Source organism: Cervus elaphus, chromosome X (assembly GCF_910594005.1).
Source record: "Cervus elaphus chromosome X, mCerEla1.1, whole genome shotgun sequence".
Classification (NCBI taxonomy): Eukaryota; Metazoa; Chordata; class Mammalia; order Artiodactyla; family Cervidae; genus Cervus; species Cervus elaphus.
Window position 1 is genome coordinate 74,083,973 of NC_057848.1, and position 23,734 is coordinate 74,107,706.

The 23,734-nt window shown below is 54.8% G+C and overlaps 3 protein-coding genes and 1 pseudogene across 3 annotated transcripts in view; all 4 read right to left on the minus strand.

Moving 5' to 3' along the window:
• Positions 1-23,734, minus strand: part of LOC122689847 (melanoma-associated antigen 10-like) — a 596,047-nt gene that overhangs the window by 317,863 nt on the left and 254,450 nt on the right. The gene's annotated exons all lie outside the window — the stretch shown is intronic.
• LOC122689845 overlaps positions 1-23,734 on the minus strand; it is a 587,451-nt pseudogene that overhangs the window by 256,461 nt on the left and 307,256 nt on the right.
• Positions 389-1,153, minus strand: LOC122689866 (melanoma-associated antigen 8-like). The gene has a single exon (XM_043896647.1). It carries the CDS (start codon positions 1,151-1,153, stop codon positions 389-391), a length of 765 nt encoding a protein of 254 aa, XP_043752582.1.
• Positions 9,482-10,246, minus strand: LOC122689867 (melanoma-associated antigen 8-like). Its single transcript, XM_043896648.1, has one exon. It carries the CDS (start codon positions 10,244-10,246, stop codon positions 9,482-9,484), a length of 765 nt encoding a protein of 254 aa, XP_043752583.1.

Consider the following 23,734-nt stretch of genomic DNA (forward strand, 5'->3'; position numbering starts at 1 on the left):
TTCAAAACATTTCTAATTTCGATTCCATTGCATTCTGTTCAGGACCACAAAACAAAATGGAAGACTTTCCCATCTCTCTTACAAAAACTCTTGTTTTTGAACTGTGTAACATCAGATACACTCGGATCAATATCATTCACAAAGCTAAGATATTGAAGTTTCTTTAGCCTACTCTGAAACCAAACTTTGAAAAGTTTCTAAAGAAAACAGAGATGAATCCCCTCGTCATCATAGAGAACAGGAACCAAAAGATGCTACAAACTGGTTCCCCCAACTAGCCCGGGCCCTCACAGTTTAGAAAGCTGACTACCCCCTCTTTAACCACAGAGAGAAGGAACAACCTGGCTGCTGCTCTGTCTCAGGCCCCCTATTCCTCTTCCCTCGCATCTTATGCAGACAGGAATGGGAAGGTCCTCAAAGCCCTTTGGTTGACCCTGCGCATAAATGCCATGACTTGCCACTTGCTGGTCTCCACATAGGCCCGGGGACCCCACAGGAACTCATAGCAAACAGGGTGGCTGTCAGGCACCTGCTGGTACCGCAGGTATCCTTCCCGCACCCACACTTGGGTCAGAAGCTCCCTGAGCTCCCCAAAGACACACTGCTCACTCCCAACATACACCCCCATCCTTCTGAGTGCTCCCCAGACCGCCTCCTCAGGGGCCGGGTCTCCAAACCGCATGATCATGCTGAGGACCAGCACCAGGAAGCCGGCCTTGGGCAGGCCCACCCCATCGCTCAGCATCTCATCGCAAGTGAGGCCCAGGATGGGGACCAAGATGTAGATGTGCTCCGCTGGGTCCACCTCTTTCACGTCCACGCCAAAGACCAGCTGCAGGCACACTGAGACTTCCCTGAAGACCACCGGGAAGTGCTCCTGGTTATCCCTGAGGACCTTATTCAGCATTTCCGCCTGGGAGGTCAGCTCCTTGGCTCGATACTTGAGGAGCAGGAACTTCATCAGTTTACCTATCATCCTATCCAGAATTTCCTGGGGCAAGGCCTCCATAGGAGCAGAGGAGGATGCTGGGTAGTAGGAGGCCAAGTGGGATGCGGACTCCCCCACCTCAGCCTCCAAGAGCGGCACCTCGATAGGGCCCTGGGCCTCGCCTGGGTCCTGAAGGTCTTCCTCGGGTTTGCTGAGCTCACTCATCTCAACCACGAGCACAATGCCTGAGGTGAAACAAGACACGGAACTGAGGCAGAGGTACAGATGGGGACCAAGGGCCTCTGGGAGAGAGGAGGTGTGAGCAACCTGGGCTAAGAAATGCATCCTGGATGGTACGACACAGGCCACTTACAGCTCTCCCCTTGAGGGGTTCTCTCCGACCTCACAGGAGAGCTCCTCCTGGGAGGCCAGTCCCCTGGCTACCCGAAGGAGGAAGGAAGGTGGCTCCCCAGGGTGTGGTCAGTACAGCCTGAGATTTCCGGGTCCAAAACAGTGTGAGGAATTGGGGCCTTCTGGGCCCCCGCTATGTTCTGGGATAGGGAGCCTCTGGTTCACTTCAGGTCACCCTCTCACCTTGACTCCTGATACTGCCTGTCTGAACTCAGGACACAGGCTTCAGACCTCTGCCTTCGCCTCCCGGTTCCTGGAGCTCCTGTGAGAGACATGGAGGTGACATCTAAGGGCTATACTGTGGCACAGCCCTGGGCCTTCTGTGCTGCTAGGTGGGGACGGACACTCGGATTACACCCAGTTGTGTTGTGGGTACCTTGTAATGCTCACCTTTCCCCTGGCATGACCTGGACGGTCCCCTTTGGAGGAGTAGAAGGAAACTCAAAACAAGACACAAGCCTGAACAGAAAGCACTGAGGGGCCCCACATGCGGCCGCACCTGTCCAGGGCCTGGCGCGGGTCCTAGGCTGGGGAGATGCTCGGTCCTCAGCTCCTCCTCACGTCCTGCCTGGCCTCCAAGCACTCGCCACAGGGGCGGGGGTTTGCTCAGTCCAACCTTGGGGTTGGGGAGTCCAGCCTCTGCCAACCTGAAGCCTCCACCTCTGCCCGTAAAACCTCACCTCCCGAGTTCCCTAAGCCAACGGTCAAGAAACTGCTCACCCTGCTCACCCCACTCTGGGCCCTCCAAGACCCTCTTGCAAGGGCCAAGATCCCTCCAGCTTGGCGTCGAACCGCCTCAATCCTTCCTCGCATGGAGCCTGGACTCCAGGCAGGACTCGCGTTTGTCGCCTCTGCCATTTTGACACCCCGCCGCTTTCCCAAGGCCTCCAGTCCCTCTGAGACCCGCCTGTGAGGTAGTCAGACAGACCTACTGTGCTCTTCTCACCCCAAGGGCTCCCAGGGACGACTACAGGGATGGGGATCTGTGGGGTTCCATCAGTCCTCACTCAGGGTGCCCGCAGTCCTCCTTCAGGAACCTCACCTTGCCTCCGCGCACGACCTGGATTCTCGCCTCTCCGCAACTGAAGCCCCGCCCCTTATAGCAGGACCCCAGTCTCTTGAAGACCCGGATGTCAGGAAGACAGCTCATGCCTGTGGCACTCATCCTGCCCCCACGGTTGCCCTGGACTGCCAACAGAGATTCGCTTCTCTGAGGTCCCCTCTGATTACGGGTTCAGGGTCCTCTAGTCCCTCTTCAGGGTCCTCAAGGTCTTCAACCCTGCAGGACCTGGGAATCGGGCCCCCGAGGCCCCGCCCCATATGTGACGTCCCCACTCAGAGACCCGGATGTCAGGAAGTGAGACCATGCACTTCGGGCTCATCTATCCCAGTTCGGCCAAGGACCAACAGCAGCTCCAGGCTTTTCTGAGGTCTCCTCTGATTTGGGTCCAGGGTCCACTCAGTCGTCCGTCAGTGTCCTCAAATTGAAACCCTGGAGGAGCTGGGGATCTTCCCTCTGCTCACCTGAGGCTACACCCCCTTTCCCAGGTCCCCAGTTTCTCTGAGACCCAGATGTCAGGAAATGCAGCATGTGCTCATCCACCCTCTGTGAGCCCTGAGACTTGATGTGAGGGTCCCGCCTCTGGTCAACACAAGGGGCATCCCCAGAATGCCAGGGCTCTAGATGAGATTCCTTAGGAAGGATTAAGGAACCCCACAGATTCCTGACCCTACTGTCAGCCCTGGGCCACCCTGGTGGTGGGATGAGCGCTTGGCAGCCTCTTCTGACTTCCGCATCTGTATCTCAGAAACATTAGGCAATTGTTAGAAGCGTCAGGGCGTCAGATGGGCAGTGAGAAAGATCTTCTTTCTTTTGAGAGTCAAGGTGAGGACACTGAGGAAGGACAGAGGGGACCCTGGACCCCAGAGCAGAGTGGGCTCTGGGAGGACATTGGGTGGATGAACGTATGCTGGATTTCCTGACTGGGTCTCAGAGAGACTGGGGACCTGGGATAGGGGGCTGACTTCCTAATATCCAGATTTCAGCCTGGTGTCCTAGTATAGAGAGATGACTTAGTGACATCCGCATATCAGAAAGACTGGGCTCCTGGTATGAGGTTTGGGGCGTTAGTAGGGGAAAGGAGAGAATCTGAAGTCGTACCTGGAGATAAGTTGAGGTCTCTGAGGGAAGGCTGAAGGGACCCCAAGTGAAAACTCTAGGGATCCCAAGATAAGAGGGATGGAACCCCACAGATCCCTGCCCCTGCCATCGGCCCTGTGAGCCCTCGGGGTGAGAAGAACACACTAGGTCTGTCCTGAGTTCCTGACATCCAGCTCTGTGAGGCTGGGGACTTGGTGTGAGGAGCAGGGACTATGGTGGGGAGAGGACAGAGACTAGGTCCTCCTGGAAATCAAGGTGAGGACCCTGAGGGAGGACTGAGAATAGCCAGATCTCAGAACAGAGGGAACCCTGGTAGTCCCTGGGCAGGGTAACCTCGTGCCGCATTGCCTGATAACCCTGGCAGAGAGACTGGGGACCTCTTGAAAGCAGGGGAAACTCCAAATGGCGGATGGGACACTTGCAGGTCTTGTGTGGAGTCTAGACCCCATGCAAGGCAGGACTAAGGCAGTTAGACCCCAACAGGGAGGGATCTTGGCCCTTGCAAGGGGGTCTTGGAGGGTGCAGAGTGGGGTGAGCAGTTTCTTGAACTCTGGCTTAGGGACCTCGCGAGGTGAGGTATTTCAGGAACAGCCGAAGGCTTCCGGTTGGCAGAGGCTGGACTCCTCAACCGCAGCGGAGGACTGAGCAGACCCCCGCCCCTGTGGTCAGTGCTGGGAGGGAAGGCAGGACATGAGGAGGAGCTGAGGACCGAACACCTCCCTGGCCTAGGCCCCACAGGAGACCTTGGGCAGGTGCGGCCGCATGTGGGGCCCCTCAGCGCTTTCTTTCCAGTCTCGGGTCTTGTTCTGCATTTCCCTCCAGGCCCCCAGAGGGGAGGGACCAGGTTGTGCCAGGGGAAATGTAAGCACTAAAGGGGAGCTCTGAAGGGACCTCTCACCACACAACTGAGGGACCCTCACAGTGTGCACCCCTTGTACTGTCAGAGAATGCTAAGGGCTGTGCCACGGGATACCACTGACGTGCCCCTCCATTTCTCACAGGAGCTGTAGGAAGCAGTAGGCGAAGGCAGACATCTGAGGCCCGTGTCCTGAGGTCAGTGAACAGAGGAGGTCCAGGCAATTCCAGGAGTCAAGGTGATGAGGGTGCCCTGAGTGGACACCAAGTGCTGCCCATCCCAGAACAGAGGGGACCCCACAAGAGCCTAATCCCCTTACCTTGTCAGTCCCAGAAATCTCGGGCTGTGCTGACCACACCCTGGGGAGCCACCTCACTTCCTTCTTCAGGTAGCCAGGGGACTGGCCACTCCAGAGGCATGTCCCTGTGTGGTCTGAGAGCACGTTTCAAGAGGAGAGCTGCAAGTGGCCTGTGGCCAACCAGGGTGCGGTTCTCAGGTGGGGCCATTCACAGCCCGTCTATCCACCATCCAGGCCCATGGTCCTCATCTGTCCCATTTGCCCCCATGCCTCACTCCTGCCTCACTCTGTAGTTTGATCCCAGGCATCACGCTCATGGTCAAGATGACTGAGCTGAGCAAGCTCGAGGAAGACCTTCAGGACCCAGGTGAGGCCAGGGTCCTGTGGAAGTGCAGCTCTCTGGGGCTGAGCGGGGGAGGCTGTATCACCCTCAGCCTCCTCCCCCACAGTCTCCTGCTCCACCCTTGTGGAGGCCTTGCCCCATGAAGCTCTGAATGAGATAGTGGCTAACTTGATGAAGTTCTTGCTCCTGTAGTATCTGGCCAAACATCTGACATCCCAGGCGGAAATGCTGAAGAAGGTCCTCAGGAATAACCAGGAGCATGTCCTAGTGGTCTTCAGTCAAGCTGCAGAGTGCCTACAGGTTGTCGTTGGCCTGGAGGTAAAGCAGTTGGACCCCAGGGAGCACATCTACATCATGGTCCCTACCCTGGGCCTCACCTGCAATGTGATGCTGAGCAGTGGGCAGACCCTGCCCAAGGCTGGCATCCTGGTGCTGCTCCTCAACCTGATCATGCAGAGTGAAGACCTGACCCCTGAGGAAGCTTGGGAGTACTCAGCAGGACGGGGGTGTGTGTTGGGAGTGAGCCCTGTCTCTTTGGGGAGCTCAGGGAGCTGCTGACCCAAGTGTGGCTGCGGGAGGGATACCTGGAATACCAGCAGGTGCCTGACAGCCACCCTGCTCGCTATGAGTTCCTGTGGGGCGCCCTGGCCTATGTGGAGACCAGCAAGTGGCAAGTCACGGTGTCTGTGCTCAGGGTCTAACAGAGGGCTTTGAGGGCCTCCCCACTCCTGTCTGCAGAGGCTGCGAGGGAGGAGGAATAGGGGGCCTGAGCCAGAGCAGCAGCCAGGGTAATCCTTCCCTCTGTGATTGAAGAGGGAGTAGTCACCTTCTCAGAAGTGAGGGCCCGGGCCAGTTGGGGGAACCAGTGCACAGCATCTGTGGGCTCCTGTTCTCTACAATGACATGGAGATTCATCTGTTTTCCTTAGAAAATCTTCAAGCTTTGACTGTTTTTGCAAAAGGCTAAATAAAGTTCAGTGTCTTAGCTTGGAGAATGAGGTTGATCAATATGTGTTTGTGCTTACACAGTTCAAGAACAAGAGTTTTGCTGTTTTGTGAGAGATTGGAAACTCTTCCATTTTGTTTTGTGACCCTGAATGGGACACAGTGGAAATGGAATTAGATCCGTTTCGGAAATGTGAGCTTGTGGTGGAGTGGTGGAGTCGCTCAGTCCTGTCCGACTCTTCGTGACCCCATGGACTGTGGCCAACAAGGCTCCTCAGTCCATGGGATTTTCCAGGCAAGAGTACTTGGGTGGGCTGTCATTTCTTTCTCCAGGGGATCATCATGACCCAGGGATGGAACACGGGTCTCCCAATGTAGACAGACACTTTACCGTCTGAGCCACCAGGGAAGCACTAATATTGATGCGGCAAGAATTATGCGATAAAAGTAATTGCAATGAATTCATCCATCTGTCCTTCTTGTGTGTCATTCTCAAAAACTAAATTATCTGTATTTGGGTTTGTCTGGGTTATTTAAGGAAGCAGCTGGCAATAAATCTGAGGCCCCTGTTCACTAGCTCATATATTCTGAAGACCTTTACAGAGTATCTTCTCCAGGAAAGGCGGTGTTAGGAGTGGGGACACTAGGAGAAGCAGGACACCCCCGCACCTAGAGCAAAGTTCTAGGAGCCGCAGTCACACAAGGAAGGTGGAGAGACCTCCCCTAGTCGCACTGAACAAGGCAACACGAGGTAGGGCGGTGGAGCTCCAGGAGGAGCACTCGAGTTTCAGTGCCTGAGCCAAGGTGGTTTGGGGCTTTAGGACCCTGGGTTCCTTCTGTGGGAGGTGGTCGAGGTGAGGCAGGCTGGTAGCAGCCCTCAGACTTGCAGACAGTGTTTCTTCGCGGAGATGGCAAATTCTGAAATGGATCATGGCTGTAAGGTGGCCTTTTGCATCTCGGACAAAGCCCAGACAGATCTCTTTCTGGGGCAGGAAGGAAGGGGTCCTGACTCTTGTCGCATTGCTGTTGATCACAGGGGCAAAGGAGGTGTTTTCTACCCCACATCTGCTAGGAATCCTGCAGAACTTTGGTCGCACTCCCTTGAAGTGGTGCCCAAGAAATGCATGGAACTACCCTTTCTTTCCTGGTCCCGGAGATCCAGAACCCACGGTCTTAAATAGCTTTCAATTATCTTGATTGTAATTGGCCATTGTAATCAAGGACTTGACCTTAGTTGGGGCTGCAAGAAAGGAAAGTACTGTTTTGGATGGAAGACCAGCTAGGGCAGAGGCAAAGAGTGGCTCTTGCTTCTATTTCCTGGAGCAGCTTGGGTCCTGTTGGAACACTCCTTCATACCCAAATTTAACAGGTTTTCTATGGAAATGGGGCTTGCCCAGGAGCTCAAATGATGAAGATTCCGCTTACACTGTGGGAGACATGGGATCGATTCATGGGTCAGGGAGATCACCTGAAGAAGGGCATGGCAACCCACTCCAGTATTCTTGCCTGGAGAATTCCATGGACAGAGGGGATCGGAAGACTACAGTCCATGGAGTGGCAAACAGTCCGACACGACTGAGCTACTAACATTATGGTCCACTATGGTCTAAGTAGCAAAGTTTCTTAGTTTTATTTGTGAAACATCCTATTTGGCTGATTAGGTATCCCACATCCTATTGAGGTGCACATTCTCAGACAAGCCCTGGACCACAAAGTAGCCGACCCCTTCCTACAGTGGAGAGTGGAGGACACTCTTGGGGCAACACTGTGACAGATTCCTGTCCCGACATCACAGAGGCCATGACCGCCAGGCCCTGGCAGCTGCATCCCATCCCTCAGGCGAATAGTGCAGCCCAACACGTGGGCTCCTCAAACCGGCTGGCTTCACAGGAGAAGAACTGAGGCCACGGGGCTTTTCCAAGCATCCACTGACTATCTGGCAGCTGCCATATATGTGACCAGAATCACATCACCTGTTCCCCTTTTTCTCTGGCACTCAGCATGGATAGCTGCCCCTTTAGCCCCCTGCACCCATCCACACCCCCACTGCAGTGACCTCACCACCTCCTTAGGCCCGGAAGTCGCTCCTGCCTTTTGCTGCCAGGCACAGCCTTAACCTGGGTCTCTGCTGCCTCCACACTTCTGAACCCACCCGAACCCAGGGATGCTTGCAGATGTTGCATCTTTACTGGCTAGTACTTGTTTCTCATGCTCTTCGGATCTCAGACTCTGTCCCTCTCCCCTCTGGAAACTGTTTGGTTTTCAGGACACCTCAGAGAATTGGCAGCTTAATTAGAAATGGAATAGAAAACCACTCAGAATTGCTGTTCTGTGTTTTCCTCCTGGAGAATGTATATCAATTTCAGTGTCTGTGTGTGTTTCGGGGTGGAGAGCAGTGTCTCCAGCTGGGCACAGCTCACTCAAAGATCCCAGGATTCTAGTCACACAGCAGGTCCTGTCCACTTTTGCAGCTTCTCTTCACTCATTTCATCCAAATGAAATCTAGAGCATGCGCACAAGTGAAAATCATAAAGTCCAGATGACCAAAGAAACTGTTATTTCAATGTACTTGTTAATCAGCTTCCCAAGGCAGAGACAGGAGGGCTAGTACAGGGATTACTGGGCATATATCAAAGAGCAAGATTCACATTTCTCTAGGATTCCTAGCAGATGGTGGACAGAACACACCTATTTCATCCCTGTGGTCAACAGCTATGGGGCAAGAGCCTGGACCCCTCCCTGCCTGCCCTAGAAAGAGATCTCTCTGGGGTTTATCCAAGAAGCAAAAGGACACCTCACAGCAATGATGCGTTTCAGAGATTCCCCTCACCCCCAACACAGACCTCATGTGACTGTGGCTCCTCGACCATTGCTGTAAGTGTGGGGGTGTCCTGCTACTCCTAGTGTCCCCACTGTTAACATGGCCTTTCACGGAGCAGAGAATCTGTACACGTCTTTGGAATAACTGAGCCAATGAGCAGGGCTCTCAGATTGTCTGCTACTTTCTTTAATAACCCAGGAAAATTCAATTAACTGAGATCATTTAGTTATTGTGAATGACAGACAAGAAGGCCATAAGCATGAATTGACTATGATTACTTTTATTATCTAACTCTTCTCCATACAATACTATTGCTACAGAAGTTCACATTTTCAAAACATTTCTAATTTCGATTCCATTGCATTCTGTTCAGGACCACAAAACAAAATGGAAGACTTTCCCATCTCTCTTACAAAAACTCTTGTTTTTGAACTGTGTAACATCAGATACACTCGGATCAATATCATTCACAAAGCTAAGATATTGAAGTTTCTTTAGCCTACTCTGAAACCAAACTTTGAAAAGTTTCTAAAGAAAACAGAGATGAATCCCCTCGTCATCATAGAGAACAGGAACCAAAAGATGCTACAAACTGGTTCCCCCAACTAGCCCGGGCCCTCACAGTTTAGAAAGCTGACTACCCCCTCTTTAACCACAGAGAGAAGGAACAACCTGGCTGCTGCTCTGTCTCAGGCCCCCTATTCCTCTTCCCTCGCATCTTATGCAGACAGGAATGGGAAGGTCCTCAAAGCCCTTTGGTTGACCCTGCGCATAAATGCCATGACTTGCCACTTGCTGGTCTCCACATAGGCCCGGGGACCCCACAGGAACTCATAGCAAACAGGGTGGCTGTCAGGCACCTGCTGGTACCGCAGGTATCCTTCCCGCACCCACACTTGGGTCAGAAGCTCCCTGAGCTCCCCAAAGACACACTGCTCACTCCCAACATACACCCCCATCCTTCTGAGTGCTCCCCAGACCGCCTCCTCAGGGGCCGGGTCTCCAAACCGCATGATCATGCTGAGGACCAGCACCAGGAAGCCGGCCTTGGGCAGGCCCACCCCATCGCTCAGCATCTCATCGCAAGTGAGGCCCAGGATGGGGACCAAGATGTAGATGTGCTCCGCTGGGTCCACCTCTTTCACGTCCACGCCAAAGACCAGCTGCAGGCACACTGAGACTTCCCTGAAGACCACCGGGAAGTGCTCCTGGTTATCCCTGAGGACCTTATTCAGCATTTCCGCCTGGGAGGTCAGCTCCTTGGCTCGATACTTGAGGAGCAGGAACTTCATCAGTTTACCTATCATCCTATCCAGAATTTCCTGGGGCAAGGCCTCCATAGGAGCAGAGGAGGATGCTGGGTAGTAGGAGGCCAAGTGGGATGCGGACTCCCCCACCTCAGCCTCCAAGAGCGGCACCTCGATAGGGCCCTGGGCCTCGCCTGGGTCCTGAAGGTCTTCCTCGGGTTTGCTGAGCTCACTCATCTCAACCACGAGCACAATGCCTGAGGTGAAACAAGACACGGAACTGAGGCAGAGGTACAGATGGGGACCAAGGGCCTCTGGGAGAGAGGAGGTGTGAGCAACCTGGGCTAAGAAATGCATCCTGGATGGTACGACACAGGCCACTTACAGCTCTCCCCTTGAGGGGTTCTCTCCGACCTCACAGGAGAGCTCCTCCTGGGAGGCCAGTCCCCTGGCTACCCGAAGGAGGAAGGAAGGTGGCTCCCCAGGGTGTGGTCAGTACAGCCTGAGATTTCCGGGTCCAAAACAGTGTGAGGAATTGGGGCCTTCTGGGCCCCCCCTATGTTCTGGGATAGGGAGCCTCTGGTTCACTTCAGGTCACCCTCTCACCTTGACTCCTGATACTGCCTGTCTGAACTCAGGACACAGGCTTCAGACCTCTGCCTTCGCCTCCCGGTTCCTGGAGCTCCTGTGAGAGACATGGAGGTGACATCTAAGGGCTATACTGTGGCACAGCCCTGGGCCTTCTGTGCTGCTAGGTGGGGACGGACACTCGGATTACACCCAGTTGTGTTGTGGGTACCTTGTAATGCTCACCTTTCCCCTGGCATGACCTGGACGGTCCCCTTTGGAGGAGTAGAAGGAAACTCAAAACAAGACACAAGCCTGAACAGAAAGCACTGAGGGGCCCCACATGCGGCCGCACCTGTCCAGGGCCTGGCGCGGGTCCTAGGCTGGGGAGATGCTCGGTCCTCAGCTCCTCCTCACGTCCTGCCTGGCCTCCAAGCACTCGCCACAGGGGCGGGGGTTTGCTCAGTCCAACCTTGGGGTTGGGGAGTCCAGCCTCTGCCAACCTGAAGCCTCCACCTCTGCCCGTAAAACCTCACCTCCCGAGTTCCCTAAGCCAGCGGTCAAGAAACTGCTCACCCTGCTCACCCCACTCTGGGCCCTCCAAGACCCTCTTGCAAGGGCCAAGATCCCTCCAGCTTGGCGTCGAACCGCCTCAATCCTTCCTCGCATGGAGCCTGGACTCCAGGCAGGACTCGCGTTTGTCGCCTCTGCCATTTTGACACCCCGCCGCTTTCCCAAGGCCTCCAGTCCCTCTGAGACCCGCATGTGAGGAAGTCAGACAGACCTACTGTGCTCTTCTCACCCCAAGGGCTCCCAGGGACGACTACAGGGATGGGGATCTGTGGGGTTCCATCAGTCCTCACTCAGGGTGCCCGCAGTCCTCCTTCAGGAACCTCACCTTGCCTCCGCGCACGACCTGGATTCTCGCCTCTCCGCAACTGAAGCCCCGCCCCTTATAGCAGGACCCCAGTCTCTTGAAGACCCGGATGTCAGGAAGACAGCTCATGCCTGTGGCACTCATCCTGCCCCCACGGTTGCCCTGGACTGCCAACAGAGATTCGCTTCTCTGAGGTCCCCTCTGATTACGGGTTCAGGGTCCTCTAGTCCCTCTTCAGGGTCCTCAAGGTCTTCAACCCTGCAGGACCTGGGAATCGGGCCCCCGAGGCCCCGCCCCATATGTGACGTCCCCACTCAGAGACCCGGATGTCAGGAAGTGAGACCATGCACTTCGGGCTCATCTATCCCAGTTCGGCCAAGGACCAACAGCAGCTCCAGGCTTTTCTGAGGTCTCCTCTGATTTGGGTCCAGGGTCCACTCAGTCGTCCGTCAGTGTCCTCAAATTGAAACCCTGGAGGAGCTGGGGATCTTCCCTCTGCTCACCTGAGGCTACACCCCCTTTCCCAGGTCCCCAGTTTCTCTGAGACCCAGATGTCAGGAAATGCAGCATGTGCTCATCCACCCTCTGTGAGCCCTGAGACTTGATGTGAGGGTCCCGCCTCTGGTCAACACAAGGGGCATCCCCAGAATGCCAGGGCTCTAGATGAGATTCCTTAGGAAGGATTAAGGAACCCCACAGATTCCTGACCCTACTGTCAGCCCTGGGCCACCCTGGTGGTGGGATGAGCGCTTGGCAGCCTCTTCTGACTTCCGCATCTGTATCTCAGAAACATTAGGCAATTGTTAGAAGCGTCAGGGCGTCAGATGGGCAGTGAGAAAGATCTTCTTTCTTTTGAGAGTCAAGGTGAGGACACTGAGGAAGGACAGAGGGGACCCTGGACCCCAGAGCAGAGTGGGCTCTGGGAGGACATTGGGTGGATGAACGTATGCTGGATTTCCTGACTGGGTCTCAGAGAGACTGGGGACCTGGGATAGGGGGCTGACTTCCTAATATCCAGATTTCAGCCTGGTGTCCTAGTATAGAGAGATGACTTAGTGACATCTGCATATCAGAAAGACTGGGCTCCTGGTATGAGGTTTGGGGCGTTAGTAGGGGAAAGGAGAGAATCTGAAGTCGTACCTGGAGATAAGTTGAGGTCTCTGAGGGAAGGCTGAAGGGACCCCAAGTGAAAACTCTAGGGATCCCAAGATAAGAGGGATGGAACCCCACAGATCCCTGCCGCTGCCATCGGCCCTGGGAGCCCTCGGGGTGAGAAGAACACACTAGGTCTGTCCTGAGTTCCTGACATCCAGCTCTGTGAGGCTGGGGACTTGGTGTGAGGAGCAGGGACTATGGTGGGGAGAGGACAGAGACTAGGTCCTCCTGGAAATCAAGGTGAGGACCCTGAGGGAGGACTGAGAATAGCCAGATCTCAGAACAGAGGGAACCCTGGTAGTCCCTGGGCAGGGTAACCTCGTGCCGCATTGCCTGATAACCCTGGCAGAGAGACTGGGGACCTCTTGAAAGCAGGGGAAACTCCAAATGGCGGATGGGACACTTGCAGGTCTTGTGTGGAGTCTAGACCCCATGCAAGGCAGGACTAAGGCAGTTAGACCCCAACAGGGAGGGATCTTGGCCCTTGCAAGGGGGTCTTGGAGGGTGCAGAGTGGGGTGAGCAGTTTCTTGAACTCTGGCTTAGGGACCTCGCGAGGTGAGGTATTTCAGGAACAGCCGAAGGCTTCCGGTTGGCAGAGGCTGGACTCCTCAACCGCAGTGGAGGACTGAGCAGACCCCCGCCCCTGTGGTCAGTGCTGGGAGGGAAGGCAGGACATGAGGAGGAGCTGAGGACCGAACACCTCCCTGGCCTAGGCCCCACAGGAGACCTTGGGCAGGTGCGGCCGCATGTGGGGCCCCTCAGCGCTTTCTTTCCAGTCTCGGGTCTTGTTCTGCATTTCCCTCCAGGCCCCCAGAGGGGAGGGACCAGGTTGTGCCAGGGGAAATGTAAGCACTAAAGGGGAGCTCTGAAGGGACCTCTCACCACACAACTGAGGGACCCTCACAGTGTGCACCCCTTGTACTGTCAGAGAATGCTAAGGGCTGTGCCACGGGATACCACTGAGGTGCCCCTCCATTTCTCACAGGAGCTGTAGGAAGCAGTAGGCGAAGGCAGACATCTGAGGCCCGTGTCCTGAGGTCAGTGAACAGAGGAGGTCCAGGCAATGCCAGGAGTCAAGGTGATGAGGGTGCCCTGAGTGGACACCAAGTGCTGCCCATCCCAGAACAGAGGGGACCCCACAAGGGCCTAATCCCCTTACCTTGTCAGTCCCAGAAATCTCGGGCTGTGCTGACCACACCCTGGGGAGCCACCTCACTTCCTTCTTCAGGTAGCCAGGGGACTGGCCACTCCAGAGGCATGTCCCTGTGTGGTCTGAGAGCACTTTTCAAGAGGAGACCTGCAAGTGGCCTGTGGCCAACCAGGGTGCGGTTCTCAGGTGAGGCCATTCACAGCCCGTCTATCCACCATCCAGGCCCATGGTCCTCATCTGTCCCATTTGCCCCCATGCCTCACTCCTGCCTCACTCTGTAGTTTGATCCCAGGCATCACGCTCATGGTCAAGATGACTGAGCTGAGCAAGCTCGAGGAAGACCTTCAGGACCCAGGTGAGGCCAGGGTCCTGTGGAAGTGCAGCTCTCTGGGGCTGAGCGGGGGAGGCTGTATCACCCTCAGCCTCCTCCCCCACAGTCTCCTGCTCCACCCTTGTGGAGGCCTTGCCCCATGAAGCTCTGAATGAGATAGTGGCTAACTTGATGAAGTTCTTGCTCCTGTAGTATCTGGCCAAACATCTGACATCCCAGGCGGAAATGCTGAAGAAGGTCCTCAGGAATAACCAGGAGCATGTCCTAGTGGTCTTCAGTCAAGCTGCAGAGTGCCTACAGGTTGTCGTTGGCCTGGAGGTAAAGCAGTTGGACCCCAGGGAGCACATCTACATCATGGTCCCTACCCTGGGCCTCACCTGCAATGTGATGCTGAGCAGTGGGCAGACCCTGCCCAAGGCTGGCATCCTGGTGCTGCTCCTCAACCTGATCATGCAGAGTGAAGACCTGACCCCTGAGGAAGCAGTCTTGGGAGTACTCAGCAGGACGGGGGTGTGTGTTGGGAGTGAGCCCTGTCTCTTTGGGGAGCTCAGGGAGCTGCTGACCCAAGTGTGGCTGCGGGAGGCATACCTGGAATACCAGCCGGTGCCTGACAGCCACCCTGCTCGCTATGAGTTCCTGTGGGGCGCCCTGGCCTATGTGGAGACCAGCAAGTGGCAAGTCACGGTGTCTGTGCTCAGGGTCTAACAGAGGGCTTTGAGGGCCTCCCCACTCCTGTCTGCAGAGGCTGCGAGGGAGGAGGAATAGGGGGCCTGAGCCAGAGCAGCAGCCAGGGTAATCCTTCCCTCTGTGATTGAAGAGGGAGTAGTCACCTTCTCAGAAGTGAGGGCCCGGGCCAGTTGGGGGAACCAGTGCACAGCATCTGTGGGCTCCTGTTCTCTACAATGACATGGAGATTCATCTGTTTTCCTTAGAAAATCTTCAAGCTTTGACTGTTTTTGCAAAAGGCTAAATAAAGTTCAGTGTCTTAGCTTGGAGAATGAGGTTGATCAATATGTGTTTGTGCCTACACAGTTCAAGAACAAGAGTTTTGCTGTTTTGTGAGAGATTGGAAACTCTTCCATTTTGTTTTGTGACCCTGAATGGGACACAGTGGAAATGGAATTAGATCCGTTTCGGAAATGTGAGCTTGTGGTGGAGTGGTGGAGTCGCTCAGTCCTGTCCGACTCTTCGCGACCCCATGGACTGTGGCCAACAAGGCTCCTCAGTCCATGGGATTTTCCAGGCAAGAGTACTTGGGTGGGCTGTCATTTCTTTCTCCAGGGGATCATCATGACCCAGGGATGGAACACGGGTCTCCCAATGTAGACAGACACTTTACCGTCTGAGCCACCAGGGAAGCACTAATATTGATGCGGCAAGAATTATGCGATAAAAGTAATTGCAATGAATTCATCCATCTGTCCTTCTTGTGTGTCATTCTCAAAAACTAAATTATCTTTATTTGGGTTTGTCTGGGTTATTTAAGGAAGCAGCTGGCAATAAATCTGAGGCCCCTGTTCACTAGCTCATATATTCTGAAGACCTTTACAGAGTATCTTCTCCAGGAAAGGCGGTGTTAGGAGTGGGGACACTAGGAGAAGCAGGACACCCCCGCACCTAGAGCAAAGTTCTAGGAGCCGCAGTCACACAAGGAAGGTGGAGAGACCTCCCCTAGTCGCACTGAACAAGGCAACACGAGGTAGGGCGGTGGAGCTCCAGGAGGAGCACTCGAGTTTCAGTGCCTGAGCCAAGGTGGTTTGGGGCTTTAGGACCCTGGGTTCCTTCTGTGGGAGGTGGTCGAGGTGAGGCAGGCTGGTAGCAGCCCTCAGACTTGCAGACAGTGTTTCTTCGCGGAGATGGCAAATTCTGAAATGGATCATGGCTGTAAGGTGGCCTTTTGCATCTCGGACAAAGCCCAGACAGATCTCTTTCTGGGGCAGGAAGGAAGGGGTCCTGACTCTTGTCGCATTGCTGTTGATCACAGGGGCAAAGGAGGTGTTTTCTACCCCACATCTGCTAGGAATCCTGCAGAACTTTGGTCGCACTCCCTTGAAGTGGTGCCCAAGAAATGCATGGAACTACCCTTTCTTTCCTGGTCCCGGAGATCCAGAACCCACGGTCTTAAATAGCTTTCAATTATCTTGATTGTAATTGGCCATTGTAATCAAGGACTTGACCTTAGTTGGGGCTGCAAGAAAGGAAAGTACTGTTTTGGATGGAAGACCAGCTAGGGCAGAGGCAAAGAGTGGCTCTTGCTTCTATTTCCTGGAGCAGCTTGGGTCCTGTTGGAACACTCCTTCATACCCAAATTTAACAGGTTTTCTATGGAAATGGGGCTTGCCCAGGAGCTCAAATGATGAAGATTCCGCTTACACTGTGGGAGACATGGGATCGATTCATGGGTCAGGGAGATCACCTGAAGAAGGGCATGGCAACCCACTCCAGTATTCTTGCCTGGAGAATTCCATGGACAGAGGGGATCGGAAGACTACAGTCCATGGAGTGGCAAACAGTCCGACACGACTGAGCTACTAACATTATGGTCCACTATGGTCTAAGTAGCAAAGTTTCTTAGTTTTATTTGTGAAACATCCTATTTGGCTGATTAGGTATCCCACATCCTATTGAGGTGCACATTCTCAGACAAGCCCTGGACCACAAAGTAGCCGACCCCTTCCTACAGTGGAGAGTGGAGGACACTCTTGGGGCAACACTGTGACAGATTCCTGTCCCGACATCACAGAGGCCATGACCGCCAGGCCCTGGCAGCTGCATCCCATCCCTCAGGCGAATAGTGCAGCCCAACACGTGGGCTCCTCAAACCGGCTGGCTTCACAGGAGAAGAACTGAGGCCACGGGGCTTTTCCAAGCATCCACTGACTATCTGGCAGCTGCCATATATGTGACCAGAATCACATCACCTGTTCCCCTTTTTCTCTGGCACTCAGCATGGATAGCTGCCCCTTTAGCCCCCTGCACCCATCCACACCCCCACTGCAGTGACCTCACCACCTCCTTAGGCCCGGAAGTCGCTCCTGCCTTTTGCTGCCAGGCACAGCCTTAACCTGGGTCTCTGCTGCCTCCACACTTCTGAACCCACCCGAACCCAGGGATGCTTGCAGATGTTGCATCTTTACTGGCTAGTACTTGTTTCTCATGCTCTTCGGATCTCAGACTCTGTCCCTCTCCCCTCTGGAAACTGTTTGGTTTTCAGGACACCTCAGAGAATTGGCAGCTTAATTAGAAATGGAATAGAAAACCACTCAGAATTGCTGTTCTGTGTTTTCCTCCTGGAGAATGTATATCAATTTCAGTGTCTGTGTGTGTTTCGGGGTGGAGAGCAGTGTCTCCAGCTGGGCACAGCTCACTCAAAGATCCCAGGATTCTAGTCACACAGCAGGTCCTGTCCACTTTTGCAGCTTCTCTTCACTCATTTCATCCAAATGAAATCTAGAGCATGCGCACAAGTGAAAATCATAAAGTCCAGATGACCAAAGAAACTGTTATTTCAATGTACTTGTTAATCAGCTTCCCAAGGCAGAGACAGGAGGGCTAGTACAGGGATTACTGGGCATATATCAAAGAGCAAGATTCACATTTCTCTAGGATTCCTAGCAGATGGTGGACAGAACACACCTATTTCATCCCTGTGGTCAACAGCTATGGGGCAAGAGCCTGGACCCCTCCCTGCCTGCCCTAGAAAGAGATCTCTCTGGGGTTTATCCAAGAAGCAAAAGGACACCTCACAGCAATGATGCGTTTCAGAGATTCCCCTCACCCCCAACACAGACCTCATGTGACTGTGGCTCCTCGACCATTGCTGTAAGTGTGGGGGTGTCCTGCTACTCCTAGTGTCCCCACTGTTAACATGGCCTTTCACGGAGCAGAGAATCTGTACACGTCTTTGGAATAACTGAGCCAATGAGCAGGGCTCTCAGATTGTCTGCTACTTTCTTTAATAACCCAGGAAAATTCAATTAACTGAGATCATTTAGTTATTGTGAATGACAGACAAGAAGGCCATAAGCATGAATTGACTATGATTACTTTTATTATCTAACTCTTCTCCATACAATACTATTGCTACAGAAGTTCACATTTTCAAAACATTTCTAATTTCGATTCCATTGCATTCTGTTCAGGACCACAAAACAAAATGGAAGACTTTCCCATCTCTCTTACAAAAACTCTTGTTTTTGAACTGTGTAACATCAGATACACTCGGATCAATATCATTCACAAAGCTAAGATATTGAAGTTTCTTTAGCCTACTCTGAAACCAAACTTTGAAAAGTTTCTAAAGAAAACAGAGATGAATCCCCTCGTCATCATAGAGAACAGGAACCAAAAGATGCTACAAACTGGTTCCCCCAACTAGCCCGGGCCCTCACAGTTTAGAAAGCTGACTACCCCCTCTTTAACCACAGAGAGAAGGAACAACCTGGCTGCTGCTCTGTCTCAGGCCCCCTATCCCTCTTCCCTCGCATCTTATGCAGACAGGAATGGGAAGGTCCTCAAAGCCCTTTGGTTGACCCTGCGCATAAATGCCATGACTTGCCACTTGCTGGTCTCCACATAGGCCCGGGGACCCCACAGGAACTCATAGCAAACAGGGTGGCTGTCAGGCACCTGCTGGTACCGCAGGTATCCTTCCCGCACCCACACTTGGGTCAGAAGCTCCCTGAGCTCCCCAAAGACACACTGCTCACTCCCAACATACACCCCCATCCTTCTGAGTGCTCCCCAGACCGCCTCCTCAGGGGCCGGGTCTCCAAACCGCATGATCATGCTGAGGACCAGCACCAGGAAGCCGGCCTTGGGCAGGCCCACCCCATCGCTCAGCATCTCATCGCAAGTGAGGCCCAGGATGGGGACCAAGATGTAGATGTGCTCCGCTGGGTCCACCTCTTTCACGTCCACGCCAAAGACCAGCTGCAGGCACACTGAGACTTCCCTGAAGACCACCGGGAAGTGCTCCTGGTTATCCCTGAGGACCTTATTCAGCATTTCCGCCTGGGAGGTCAGCTCCTTGGCTCGATACTTGAGGAGCAGGAACTTCATCAGTTTACCTATCATCCTATCCAGAATTTCCTGGGGCAAGGCCTCCATAGGAGCAGAGGCGGATGCTGGGTAGTAGGAGGCCAAGTGGGATGCGGACTCCCCCACCTCAGCCTCCAAGAGCGGCACCTCGATAGGGCCCTGGGCCTCGCCTGGGTCCTGAAGGTCTTCCTCGGGTTTGCTGAGCTCACTCATCTCAACCACGAGCACAATGCCTGAGGTGAAACAAGACACGGAAGTGAGGCAGAGGTACAGATGGGGACCAAGGGCCTCTGGGAGAGAGGAGGTGTGAGCAACCTGGGCTAAGAAATGCATCCTGGATGGTACGACACAGGCCACTTACAGCTCTCCCCTTGAGGGGTTCTCTCCGACCTCACAGGAGAGCTCCTCCTGGGAGGCCAGTCCCCTGGCTACCCGAAGGAGGAAGGAAGGTGGCTCCCCAGGGTGTGGTCAGTACAGCCTGAGATTTCCGGGTCCAAAACAGTGTGAGGAATTGGGGCCTTCTGGGCCCCCGCTATGTTCTGGGATAGGGAGCCTCTGGTTCACTTCAGGTCACCCTCTCACCTTGACTCCTGATACTGCCTGTCTGAACTCAGGACACAGGCTTCAGACCTCTGCCTTCGCCTCCCGGTTCCTGGAGCTCCTGTGAGAGACATGGAGGTGACATCTAAGGGCTATACTGTGGCACAGCCCTGGGCCTTCTGTGCTGCTAGGTGGGGACGGACACTCGGATTACACCCAGTTGTGTTGTGGGTACCTTGTAATGCTCACCTTTCCCCTGGCATGACCTGGACGGTCCCCTTTGGAGGAGTAGAAGGAAACTCAAAACAAGACACAAGCCTGAACAGAAAGCACTGAGGGGCCCCACATGCGGCCGCACCTGTCCAGGGCCTGGCGCGGGTCCTAGGCTGGGGAGATGCTCGGTCCTCAGCTCCTCCTCACGTCCTGCCTGGCCTCCAAGCACTCGCCACAGGGGCGGGGGTTTGCTCAGTCCAACCTTGGGGTTGGGGAGTCCAGCCTCTGCCAACCTGAAGCCTCCACCTCTGCCCGTAAAACCTCACCTCCCGAGTTCCCTAAGCCAGCGGTCAAGAAACTGCTCACCCTGCTCACCCCACTCTGGGCCCTCCAAGACCCTCTTGCAAGGGCCAAGATCCCTCCAGCTTGGCGTCGAACCGCCTCAATCCTTCCTCGCATGGAGCCTGGACTCCAGGCAGGACTCGCGTTTGTCGCCTCTGCCATTTTGACACCCCGCCGCTTTCCCAAGGCCTCCAGTCCCTCTGAGACCCGCATGTGAGGAAGTCAGACAGACCTACTGTGCTCTTCTCACCCCAAGGGCTCCCAGGGACGACTACAGGGATGGGGATCTGTGGGGTTCCATCAGTCCTCACTCAGGGTGCCCGCAGTCCTCCTTCAGGAACCTCACCTTGCCTCCGCGCACGACCTGGATTCTCGCCTCTCCGCAACTGAAGCCCCGCCCCTTATAGCAGGACCCCAGTCTCTTGAAGACCCGGATGTCAGGAAGACAGCTCATGCCTGTGGCACTCATCCTGCCCCCACGGTTGCCCTGGACTGCCAACAGAGATTCGCTTCTCTGAGGTCCCCTCTGATTACGGGTTCAGGGTCCTCTAGTCCCTCTTCAGGGTCCTCAAGGTCTTCAACCCTGCAGGACCTGGGAATCGGGCCCCCGAGGCCCCGCCCCATATGTGACGTCCCCACTCAGAGACCCGGATGTCAGGAAGTGAGACCATGCACTTCGGGCTCATCTATCCCAGTTCGGCCAAGGACCAACAGCAGCTCCAGGCTTTTCTGAGGTCTCCTCTGATTTGGGTCCAGGGTCCACTCAGTCGTCCGTCAGTGTCCTCAAATTGAAACCCTGGAGGAGCTGGGGATCTTCCCTCTGCTCACCTGAGGCTACACCCCCTTTCCCAGGTCCCCAGTTTCTCTGAGACCCAGATGTCAGGAAATGCAGCATGTGCTCATCCACCCTCTGTGAGCCCTGAGACTTGATGTGAGGGTCCCGCCTCTGGTCAACACAAGGGGCATCCCCAGAATGCCAGGGCTCTAGATGAGATTCCTTAGGAAGGATTAAGGAACCCCACAGATTCCTGACCCTACTGTCAGCCCTGGGCCACCCTGGTGGTGGGATGAGCGCTTGGCAGCCTCTTCTGACTTCCGCATCTGTATCTCAGAAACATTAGGCAATTGTTAGAAGCGTCAGGGCGTCAGATGGGCAGTGAGAAAGATCTTCTTTCTTTTGAGAGTCAAGGTGAGGACACTGAGGAAGGACAGAGGGGACCCTGGACCCCAGAGCAGAGTGGGCTCTGGGAGGACATTGGGTGGATGAACGTATGCTGGATTTCCTGACTGGGTCTCAGAGAGACTGGGGACCTGGGATAGGGGGCTGACTTCCTAATATCCAGATTTCAGCCTGGTGTCCTAGTATAGAGAGATGACTTAGTGACATCCGCATATCAGAAAGACTGGGCTCCTGGTATGAGGTTTGGGGCGTTAGTAGGGGAAAGGAGAGAATCTGAAGTCGTACCTGGAGATAAGTTGAGGTCTCTGAGGGAAGGCTGAAGGGACCCCAAGTGAAAACTCTAGGGATCCCAAGATAAGAGGGATGGAACCCCACAGATCCCTGCCGCTGCCATCGGCCCTGGGAGCCCTCGGGGTGAGAAGAACACACTAGGTCTGTCCTGAGTTCCTGACATCCAGCTCTGTGAGGCTGGGGACTTGGTGTGAGGAGCAGGGACTATGGTGGGGAGAGGACAGAGACTAGGTCCTCCTGGAAATCAAGGTGAGGACCCTGAGGGAGGACTGAGAATAGCCAGATCTCAGAACAGAGGGAACCCTGGTAGTCCCTGGGCAGGGTAACCTCGTGCCACATTGCCTGATAACCCTGGCAGAGAGACTGGGGACCTCTTGAAAGCAGGGGAAACTCCAAATGGCGGATGGGACACTTGCAGGTCTTGTGTGGAGTCTAGACCCCATGCAAGGCAGGACTAAGGCAGTTAGACCCCAACAGGGAGGGATCTTGGCCCTTGCAAGGGGGTCTTGGAGGGTGCAGAGTGGGGTGAGCAGTTTCTTGAACTCTGGCTTAGGGACCTCGCGAGGTGAGGTATTTCAGGAACAGCCGAAGGCTTCCGGTTGGCAGAGGCTGGACTCCTCAACCGCAGTGGAAGACTGAGCAGACCCCCGCCCCTGTGGTCAGTGCTGGGAGGGAAGGCAGGACATGAGGAGGAGCTGAGGACCGAACACCTCCCTGGCCTAGGCCCCACAGGAGACCTTGGGCAGGTGCAGCCGCATGTGGGGTCCCTCAGCGCTTTCTTTCCAGTCTCGGGTCTTGTTCTGTGTTTCCCTCCAGGCCCCAGAGGGGAGGGACCAGGTTGTGCCAGGGGAAATGTAAGCACTAAAGGGGAGCTCTGAAGGGACCTCTCACCACACAACTGAGGGACCCTCACAGTGTGCACCCCTTGTACTGTCAGAGAATGCTAAGGGCTGTGCCACGGGATACCACTGACGTGCCCCTCCATTTCTCACAGGAGCTGTAGGAAGCAGTAGGCGAAGGCAGACATCTGAGGCCCGTGTCCTGAGGTCAGTGAACAGAGGAGGTCCAGGCAATTCCAGGAGTCAAGGTGATGAGGGTGCCCTGAGTGGACACCAAGTGCTGCCCATCCCAGAACAGAGGGGACCCCACAAGAGCCTAATCCCCTTACCTTGGCAGTCCCAGAAATCTCGGGCTGTGCTGACCACACCCTGGGGAGACACCTCACTTCCTTCTTCAGGTAGCCAGGGGACTGGCCACTCCAGAGGCATGTCCCTGTGTGGTCTGAGAGCACGTTTCAAGAGGAGACCTGCAAGTGGCCTGTGGCCAACCAGGGTGCGGTTCTCAGGTGGGGCCATTCACAGCCCGTCTATCCACCATCCAGGCCCATGGTCCTCATCTGTCCCATTTGCCCCCATGCCTCACTCCTGCCTCACTCTATAGTTTGATCCCAGGCATCACGCTCATGGTCAAGATGACTGAGCTGAGCAAGCTCGAGGAAGACCTTCAGGACCCAGGTGAGGCCAGGGTCCTGTGGAAGTGCAGCTCTCTGGGGCTGAGCGGGGGAGGCTGTATCACCCTCAGCCTCCTCCCCCACAGTCTCCTGCTCCACCCTTGTGGAGGCCTTGCCCCATGAAGCTCTGAATGAGATAGTGGCTAACTTGATGAAGTTCTTGCTCCTGTAGTATCTGGCCAAACATCTGACATCCCAGGCGGAAATGCTGAAGAAGGTCCTCAGGAATAACCAGGAGCATGTCCTAGTGGTCTTCAGTCAAGCTGCAGAGTGCCTACAGGTTGTCGTTGGCCTGGAGGTAAAGCAGTTGGACCCCAGGGAGCACATCTACATCATGGTCCCTACCCTGGGCCTCACCTGCAATGTGATGCTGAGCAGTGGGCAGACCCTGCCCAAGGCTGGCATCCTGGTGCTGCTCCTCAACCTGATCATGCAGAGTGAAGACCTGACCCCTGAGGAAGCTTGGGAGTACTCAGCAGGACGGGGGTGTGTGTTGGGAGTGAGCCCTGTCTCTTTGGGGAGCTCAGG

What these genes read in the sequence shown, in the direction of transcription:
- LOC122689866 (XM_043896647.1), bottom strand. Translation starts at nt 1,153, where the DNA reads ATGAGTGAGCTCAGCAAACCCGAGGAAGACCTTCAGGACCCAGGCGAG.
- LOC122689867 (XM_043896648.1), bottom strand. Translation starts at nt 10,246, where the DNA reads ATGAGTGAGCTCAGCAAACCCGAGGAAGACCTTCAGGACCCAGGCGAG.